We start from the raw sequence: 9,901 nt of genomic DNA, 5'->3' as shown, positions 1-9,901 counted from the left end.
AAAAAAAAAAAAAAAAAAAAAAAGTCCAAGACATTAATCAGTGTTTGAGCTCTGAGGTGAATTCTAGGCTAATGTGTCTGGTTTGTAATCGACAGCATAGATACATCTGTCTTATATGATGTGATCATCAGAGATCCCTGCAAAGTATGTAATTTCAGACAGCACTTCTAGAAAGAGGATATCTGGACAGGGGTGGGAAATGAAATTTTCAAAGGAAAAAACAGTTTTTAAAACATGTTCAATGAATGTAGCTGAAGCAGCAAAGCTAGAAGAACTACACTACCTACAACTGACTTCTTATTCAGGGCAGTTCAGGATTCAGAAATATGAGAAGTGGACAAAATATATTCACTGGTTCTGATACCAAAGGCATTAACAAGACCAGTTATAAGAAAGGAATTAAAGAGAAACAAAGGACAAACAAAATGAACCAATGATTTAAAAATACTTCCATCTCAAAATGCACCCATCTTTCTTACAAAGTGGCAGACCCAAGGAGAGAAGCTTTCGCTTTTGGGTATTGAATGGTGAAGACAGCATAAGCATTTCAAGTGGTGTTAAATACAGAGGAAGCCAACTTGAGGATCGATCAGGGCCATCTGGGAACAACAGCTTGTCTCCAGAAAACAAGCAGCATCCCTGGTGCACTTTCGCACAGGCCGAAACTGTCTTCTCATTACAGGTGACAGGTCTTCGCAGTGAGTTTGTGCTCTGCATCTGAGAATTTGATCATAGTACTTCATCCTGCTGCCACAGTTGATCAAATAGAAAGGCTGACTGGAAGATAAAGTTCTTATTTTTAAGTCTGTAGAATGTACTTGAAAAAAAAGAAGAAAAAAAAAATTGTCAGGCCAATCCAGAGAAATATTCTACAAGTATCAGTAGCATCTTGGTACAATAGGGTTGTTGTCCAAACATGCATGTTCCTTGGTTCCTGTGGTACAGCATCATGAAACACTGCAGTAATAAAAGGGGGGTTAAAGAAGGACGAGCAGCATGCAAATGCCAATAATGTTAGTGGAGGAGAGGCAGGAAAGCTCCCATCAGCAAGGAGAACCTTTCAGTGTCAGGGAAAATCATGCACTTGAATACGAGGCACAAAGGCAGGCATGGAAGATAGTGAAACACGCTGTTGGCAGGACAGGTAACTCAGCCACCAGCTGCACCTGAGATCAGTTAAAAGGTTGTCATCACTGAAAGATGACACCAAAGAGAGAAAAAGAAAGACTGATGGGAGCACTGACAAAAGCACCTTCTTCATGTGGTGGTAAAACAATACAAGGAAAGAGCCTGATCTTGTGACCGCTCTGTAATTGCCTACATCCACGTGTTCCTGCCGCCAGCAGGAACGTCATCCTTCAGCAGGGCCTGGCAGCCACAGGCAGCAATGGGAAACCTCTGCAGCCACAGCTGCTCTCCCCAGGCGCTGCTCTGCAGGGTTGCACAGTCCTCTCCAGAGCCTGAGCCTGAACTCAAGAAGCTTTTCAGGGCTCCAGGGCTTTTTCCAGTCCTTGATCTCTTGTTGCAGATGACTGCTAAAGAACCCCTGTCATCTCTCTGTGGTTACATTCTGCAAGACTGTCCTTCCAAATAAGATTTTGCAGATTATATTCAATTAATTTAACCTGTGGGCTCATGTAAATTGGTAATACACATACTCTATTTTAAACATTCATAATCCTTTTCCTGTGTGGTCAACACCAAGTACTTCTAAAGAGAACAGAAGAAACCTTCCTAACCCTTGCTAAGTAAAAATTTCCATAAGTCATAAAATCTGAGGCTTACTAGCTCTTTTTATATACATTAAAACATATTTCAGATGTTACACAGAGATAAACATTAAATAGCAGATCTTGAAATATAATTTCTTGCCTCTTTCTGATCTTCAGTCTTGCCTATTGTTCAACCTTCATGACACACCACACCAACACCAGTAGTAAAGATGTAGCACAAGAGTCTAAAGAAAAAAGTGGAGCAAGACTTGTAGGGAGAGGAGGGAGCTTTCATTAGACAAACTGATACTAATTATATAGTGAATGAAAAATGCATTTCTTTGCCTTGCTTCTGAATATGACAGTTGTTTTCAATCTGTGCCCCTGGGCTCTTGGGCAGTTAAATGAGAAGCACCCCTGCTACACTCTTTACCATTTTAGGTAATTTTTATAGTGCCCTTGCTTATATGTCTCTTTTCTAGAGTGAACAACCCCAGCTTTTGTGGATTTCCTATGCCCCGAGCCCTTTCTGGGAGGACTGGTCTTTTTATGCAGTATAATAAATGCAAAATCAGTCATGGTCTGTGAAGTGGTAATGCGATGGTTAATTCTATGGCTCTTCAATGCAGTCTTTTTGTATTCCAACAGCTTGGTTGCTTTTACTGAGGACCTGCCCATATGGATCCCTTGGGAGATAAGGAGAGATGAGGAGAGGAGTGAGCATAAAGAAAGAAAAAATATTTCAGAATTCTCAATTTTAAAAACTGCTACACCTTATTAATAATTAAAGCTAAACAAATAACAATCAGAAATTTAATATGCCACAAAATCCTGTAATTATTGCTCAAAGTTTTTGCTGCTTTTCCAGCTTTTGCCTGCAATTAGCTAAGTATGTATGATCCTCTGTAACTCCATTTTTGGTGCATATTATTATGAAATTATCTGTGTATTTAATTACATTGTAGGGTAATGTTTAATTATTGTTTTCTCTATCAATATAATGTAAGAAATATCCCATTTTCTCTAGTAAGAAGGAAATTAAAAATCTTTTTCTAGGCCATCTCATTATGAAAAGTAATTTTAAAAGCAATGAAACTGTATTTTTTTTTTTAATTGTGTAACAAATAATTTCTTGTTTTAGAGCACATGATAGTCAAGGGGCATTTACTCAGTACACTCAACTCATTTTTGCAAGGCAGCTCATGTTTTGTTTGTCCTGACTTTACTATTTTCATCTTTGTTGCAGCGCAATATGAAAATATATGAAGCCCTGATTCCTACAGCTACTTGTATTTCTGAGCAGTGATGTTCCCTTCTCCTCTGATCTAACATATTATTTGAGCATGTGACAGGTTAGTTGCCCTCCAAGAATGAGCCTCAGTTCAAATTCCTGTGCACACTGGAGCTGACTTCCAGGCATCCTTCTGTGGGGTTTTTTTCCATAGGGGATACTCTGCCATAGCCTGCTTTCTCCCCCACAGCCACAGCCTGAGCCATGAAGTTGGAGCAGTGGGGCTTTGATCAAGCTGCCAGAGCACCATACAGCCAAGTGTCTCAAGTGTTCTGCAGATATCTGCCAACTCTTGCTTTAGAGGTGATAATGTAATACGAGAAATTAAGATCACATGTATTTTATAAATGGGTAAACTAAAGGCATGAAGGGGAAGTCACTTTCCAAGAATCATGCATCTGCAGAGCCAGAAATAAAATAAATTATGCATAGTAAAGTTTATGAAATATAAATTGCATCAAGTAGATTTTATGTCTTCCACTACTCAGTAGTCTTTAACAAATCCTTAATTGGTAGAAATTACAGTCACCTTCCTGAAATCATTGGAGATTTTCCAGTTTCCAGAAAGAGAAAAAATGGCCTCTTCCTTTTCTGATTCACCTTTTGTCTCCTTGCTAAAGTAAACAACCTCAGAAATTCTTCATGAATGGGGTCCCTGATGATATGGTATTAAGCTTGGCTGGTACTGAAATTCAGAGTAGGGCAACCACCTGCTTTGAAAAATTTCAGGAAAAAAATGATGGTTTTAACAAACTGGGTGGGTTTTTTCACTTCAGTCTGCTGTTGAGGTAGGAAAATGCAGGTAGCCTAGCCTCTTTTTCTATACTTCCCTCATGTAGTTGGTAAGCTGTCAGAGATGCCAACAAGACTGGAAATGCTGGAGCACTGTTTCATTTGAAATAATGTAGCCATCCCTCCTAGTTGCTCACCTTCGTCATGCGAAGCATGTGAAATATCTAATGGGTAAGCAGCAACTCAAAGAGCCTTTAGCAACCACTGAGCTGTTCAATCAGTTTGGCTCTGGAAATACTGAGCCAGAGTTGGATCAGATGTACAAAGAGCCTGCGAGCAGAGTTACATGTCTGTAAACTTGGTGTGAGAGGAGACTGAGCAAAACAAAACAGATGACGAAGGCACAATTTGCTTGCTGTTAGTGATGCCTCTGTAACATCACAAGCTATCTCTAAGCTATATTTTCCACTGCATTGCTGGCTTGCAAAACTTTTAATGAAACAAGTTTTTCTGGCAGAAGAACACTGATTTTTATCTTCAATGAGCAGCCTCTCTACCATTTAGCTTCAGGAAACAGCTTCCTGGTTGTAAACTGCTTGAGAGTGCTGACAGCCAGTCAACTTCAAAAGCAGAAACTTTCTGGCTAACTTTGGGAAGGAATTAAAAAAATCTTAAAGGTGCAGATGATATTGTTATGCAGCGGGAGGACTCTGCTTCCCAACCTGGAGAAATGACAAGTTGGGATATAAATGACATCAAACTTCCCCAGGTATGTGTTTGTTCTTCAAAATTTATCCAGTTCTGATCAGATTTCTCCATTTCATGGCTGATCTTAAATGCTTTCTAAGTCATTGCCTTTATTCTCTTTGCCCTGTCAAGGTATGGGACAGTGTTTTACTGAAAACCTAGAAAATATTGAGCAAATATTGACATTTCCATGCAATTTTCCTTAAATGTATTATTGAAAGAGTTGCTGATAGATGAAAAATAGCAATGCTGCAGATGCACTGCCTTTCTAGTCTGCTGGTGGATGAGGTGCAGAGAAACCAGGGAGGGGAAATACTCTCTGCTGTGGGTGCTCAATTAGAGATGCCCAGGACTTGCTTTTTTGCCTTTGGTAGTGCTTTATGGAAGTGAGCTCAGCACCCACTTGCAACTCTGGGTGCTCAGCCTTGCTGCAGACAGGGCTCCAGGCAGGCAGGATGGCTCTGCACACAGAGGCAATGCTCATCTCATGAGCACCTAGGAAAAGCTTGCGCCGTGTTTGCAGAGATTTGCTGAGAGGCAGAATAGAGATCTTTGTGTCTCTCAGTCCTTTTCTAGTCCTCCTATCTAAAAATTTTAACCATGCTCTCCAATGAAAGTCCACAGCACCCTGCATGCCAGTGTCATCTACCTGTCCCTCACCTTGACATATTTGTGCCAGATTCCTTCTGCTGGGGTCCTTCAACATCCAGCTCTTTCTCCTCCTCACCCTGTCTTCTTTACCTGATCCCAGTCTGCTCCCTACTATGTCACTGCTGTTTGCCCAAAGCCTCCATGTCCCAGGCTGCCTCCTTCTCTGCTCTCCACTCCAAGGTCACCTTCACCTGCATTTCAGCCTGGAGGCTTTCTCCCCACCCTTCCCTACATTGTCTGATGGCTCCTGGGGGAGTGCAGGTTGTTTTCTCAGTTGATGTTCTTTCTGCTGTAATAGCTCTCAATGGTTGGGATCACCAATTTCAAATGAATGCCTAGTTTTGTTGTACCCCTGTAAGACCTTTATACTTTAAAACTGTCAGTGAGTATGTTAGGTTCTTTACAGCTTACTTCATTTTACTGTGTTGACTGTACCCACCAAGATGATGTGTGGTTGTTTGTTTGTTTGTTTGTTTTTTCCATTGAGTTTTATTTCTATTGTTCCTTTAAGTGTTGTCCTTGGGTTTTTCTGTGTTTTTTTCTTTTTTTTTTCTTTTTTTGGCTTAGTCCATAGCACTAAAAATAAAACCTGACCAGGACATCAAGATTCTTTCTTTCAATCTTCAGAAAAATCATCATGCAAGTCTTTCACAGCAGTTGGGCCAAAATGAACAAAAGTTCAGAACTAAAGACCTACAAAAGTGGCCACAGTCTCAGTCTGATTCAGTATTTACCCCTTTTCCACAAGTTGAGCCAAATCAAGCCACGTGATTCAGTGCAACGCTGCAGTGAGTGGCCTGAAGGCTGAAGCAGGATCTCTGCCATGAAAGTTAACAGAAGTTAGTCAGGTGGTGACTGCTGCCTGCAAGAAAAGTATCTGCTATTTTACATCAGGCATGCCACCTTTCCCTCCTGGGGAGGTCCTGCAGAGAGCTGGACCTGTGGGCTGGTGAGAGCAGCCTCCTGGCCAGGCTTTCCTGATGCTCTGGAGCTCGTGGGATGCTGTACGTTTTTTCTTCCTTCACCACTCCCTCCTGCCAACCAGGATCACCTGCCAGGGTACTCAAGTCACCCTGGCTAGAGGACACCCCACAGAGAGGAGCTGGGCTCCTGTCTGAGCTATTCTCTTCCCCACCCTAATACATGTTGCTTTGGTCTCTCCACAGGATGTACAACAAGCAGACTGGTTTCAAGAATGGCCAGATTCCTATGTAAAACATATCTACAGCTCAGAGGATAAAAATGCTCAGAGGCACCACAGTAGCTGGGCAATGAGAAACACCAACAACCACAACTCTCGTATCTTAAAAAAGTCCTGCCTTGGGGTCGTGGTCTGTGGAAATGACTGCTCGACCTGGGATGGGAGGAAGATCTACCTAAGACCAGCCATTTGTGACAAAGCCAGGCAAAAACAACAGCGTGAGTATGAGCAAGGCTGTTCATTACATGGCAGTTTGTAAGTGAACACAACATAAAAGACATCTAAGTACAGGGTAACTGTTGGATTATCCAACCTCCCCACTGTCATTCCTTATATTAAAATGTAACTCTTGATTTTGGAACAATGTTTTTTACATTTCTTACTCTTGTGGAAGGAGTTGTTTGCTGGGGTTTTTTTTGTTTTGTCTTTTTATTTCTTTTTTAAATCTCTGTTTTGATAGAGATTGGTTTCCAGCCTTCTCAGGCCCATAAGTGAGGCTACTGAGAAAGCTGTGCAGTGCAGGCAGCTTCCTGCTGTGCTGTTCCTGCTGACCTGAGTGTTGGCTTCATTATTGGAGAGGCCCATGGGTAACTTGGGAGGCAAGTCTTGCAGGAAAGAAGTTACTCATATGATGGCAGTCTCATAGTCATGTCACTGAGCAAGATGATGCAAATAGAGAACATGAGCTGCATGAACTACATGAGCTACACTTTTAACAAGGCCATTCCAAACAAAGGTTGATAGCACAGTAAAACTAGCATATATTGATTTCTGGATCTGATTAACATTTTGGCTAAAGAAAGGTATTGCTCAAGCACTCGCTGTGGTCAGAATGACGTTCTAGAAAAATCAGGCAGGAACACATACAGCATTCCAGACACTGCCAAATTAAAAACAACTACAATTGACCATTATAAGAAATTTTAAAATTATAATAAAACTATAACAGAATTTTTTTCCCAGTTACGCTGAACAGTGGGACAGAATAAAGGCAATTATTAGATTGTTTATATTGATTTTTGCTTACTTTTGGAAGTTTTTTGCATAGTTTTACTCAGTGTAACTTCTGAGCCCAAAACCAGAAGTGGCAATCCACCACCATTGTAGCACACAGCATTCATCTAATCAGTGTTGTATAGAAAATATTTCCACCATCTTTGCTTCAGGAAAATGCTGCCCAAACTGCAATGGACCCCTGCGGCTCCTTTCCTGCCGAGGCCATGGTGGTTACCCAGTCACCAACTTCTGGAGGCATGAAGGCCAATTCATATTTTTTCAGGTTGGTATAAAATTACCTTACATTGTGCAGGTTCATTTCAAAGACTGTTTTTTAAGACTGATTACGGACATTTTTTGTTCCAACAAATAAGGGTCATCATTGAATATTACAAGGTCAAATGACTGTAAGGAGAAAAATGTTTGCAATGAGTGGGCAAGCTCCTAAGCAACTTGATCTAACTGTGAAGTTTGTCTTGCCTGTGAGAGGTTGAGCTAGACCTCCAGAGTTCCCTTCCAACCTAAATTAACCTATGCTGTTATGACGTTACAGCATATTATATTTTTATTTAGGGTCCCATGAAAACCTGTAGCTTTTGAAGCACTTTGCCTCAGGTACATAAGAACCAATGGATCCTCAAAATGTCAGAAATGCCATGGTAGCCTCTTCTCCAAGGCACCATGAATAAGCATGAAGCTATCCTAGAGCAGGAAACAGTTGTACCCAAGGGACTGTCTATGGAAAATAGACATAATCTGTGCTTTATATGTAACTTGTACCTGGAAAAGAGTGTAAGCAAGTGTTTAAATAGTGGGCAATATTTCTGGAAGCTGCAGCAGTACCATAACGCAGCAGCGTAGTATCATAACCTGTCTCCTGTTTTCAGTCTTTCACTTAAGTGGAGGTTAAATATAATTAATTATCTATGGAAGCTAATGGAAATGTCTGAGGTGTGAGAAGAATGGAAATTATTGCACGGACAGAGTTGCCAGCCTGCACATCAATGTGGTGCACTGGTTTTATGATTTCAAGTACTTTCCATCCCATCACACTTCATACAAGATAGGTTTGTTACTTGAGCTCAGATTAAATAAGTCTTATTAAATACAAATAGCTAAATCAGGCCAAATGTATGGGTTTGGCCTGTACTACAAATTCTGCTACATAAATAATAAGGATGTTTCTAACTTTAGCATGTGCTAATTACTTTCTAAAGTCCAAAGGAGCTCATGACCATCCACGTCCAGAAACAAAACTAGAAGCAGAAGCAAGAAGATCAATCCAAAAAGCACAGACAGCTTTTGCTTCATCTTCTGCAGGATTAAAAAGAATTCACAAGATTGAGGTAACTGTTATTATTGATCAATGAAATTGTGGGGTCAGTGATCCATGGTTCAAGGCACAGTGGAGGCTCTCTGGGTTTTGGGTCTGGGTGGGAGCAGGCTTTACACCTCTATATTCCACCTCCCCATACCTGCCAAGAAGGAGCAGGGCTGTCCTGAGTATACTGCTCTGCTCAGCACTGTTATCCACTACCAGCATCTCCTGTCAGGGCCCTCTTTGGGCCTGGGGGCAGCAGAGGATTACATCTATACTGGTGAACAAAGTTGGGCTGGAGGGCAGGCTCAGACATGTCACTATTCACATCGTCCCTGCTGTGGGTTTGGCCAGTGCTAACTCATGCTCACAGACAGAATGCCCTGGCACAGGTCAAGAGGACAGGATGTGCCAGGGAACATTCCTTGGCAGGGTTTTGGACAAGACTGCATCAGGTTTGGGTCCCTTCACTGTGCACAGCTGGCTTTGAACCTACCTGTGCCTGTACAGGCTATCATGCTACAAGCCACAGGCAATAAGAATCTCAAACTGATGCTGTGAAAAACAGCCCTTGGTGACCTGCAACACAGCCCTTGTATCATTTCAGTTCAGGTCCAGAGGCTGCCCAAGGCCAGGATGTAACTTCCAGGGCATGTCCTTTTGTTCCTGCTGCCAACAACAGTCCTTGGCCTCATTTTATACAGCAGCATGGGCATAGCTTTAGAGCCCCAGCTCTTCCCTTTTTTAAAAGCAAGAGTTGCTTCTTGAAAAATTTCCTACAAGCTCTTTGCTAGGGCTGCTCAGGAATTACATTCTTTACAAAGAAATCTGGGCATAAAGTAATTAGAGGTTTAGCATAATCAGTATTGACATTGAAGGAGAACATTAGAAGGTTTTAATTGGATTTTACTTATAGTATTGATTGCCCCACCCCATGAGAAAATTGTAACAAATGCTGGAAAACAGGGAAATACTTTTGGCAACAACGGAACTCAGGAAGAAGGTCTGTGCATGTGTGTTCACATAAACACACACAGATTATTTAAGTAGAGAACACTATATATAACATTATCTATATGATAAAGCCCATTCTGTACTCTGTGTGGTATCCTGACAAAACAAATTATCATTAACAAAGAAAATCCAGAAATCCTTAGTCCTTTTTCCTCCACTGCCCCAAACTTTACTTTAGAAAATGCAGTTGCTTCAGTAGCAGGCCTGGATCATTTGATTTACAGACTTAGGTCCATCAG

At 41.3% G+C, this 9,901-nt stretch overlaps 1 protein-coding gene across 1 annotated transcript in view; it reads left to right on the top strand.

Moving 5' to 3' along the window:
* The first annotated feature begins 4,312 nt into the window (after positions 1–4,312).
* The window catches only part of GCM1 (glial cells missing homolog 1 (Drosophila)), a 10,843-nt gene continuing 5,254 nt past the window's right edge, over positions 4,313–9,901 (top strand). Inside the window, exons 1-4 of the mRNA XM_009999264.1 lie at positions 4,313–4,504; positions 6,300–6,552; positions 7,501–7,613; positions 8,548–8,676. Coding sequence (XP_009997566.1) covers positions 4,430–4,504; positions 6,300–6,552; positions 7,501–7,613; positions 8,548–8,676 — 570 coding nt within the window. The 5' untranslated portion in view covers positions 4,313–4,429. The remainder of the gene's footprint in view (positions 4,505–6,299; positions 6,553–7,500; positions 7,614–8,547; positions 8,677–9,901) is intronic.

This window comes from Chaetura pelagica, unplaced genomic scaffold (genome assembly GCF_000747805.2).
Source record: "Chaetura pelagica isolate M959 unplaced genomic scaffold, ChaPel_1.0 scaffold90, whole genome shotgun sequence".
Classification (NCBI taxonomy): Eukaryota; Metazoa; Chordata; class Aves; order Apodiformes; family Apodidae; genus Chaetura; species Chaetura pelagica.
This window is presented reverse-complemented; position numbering and strand designations above follow the sequence as displayed.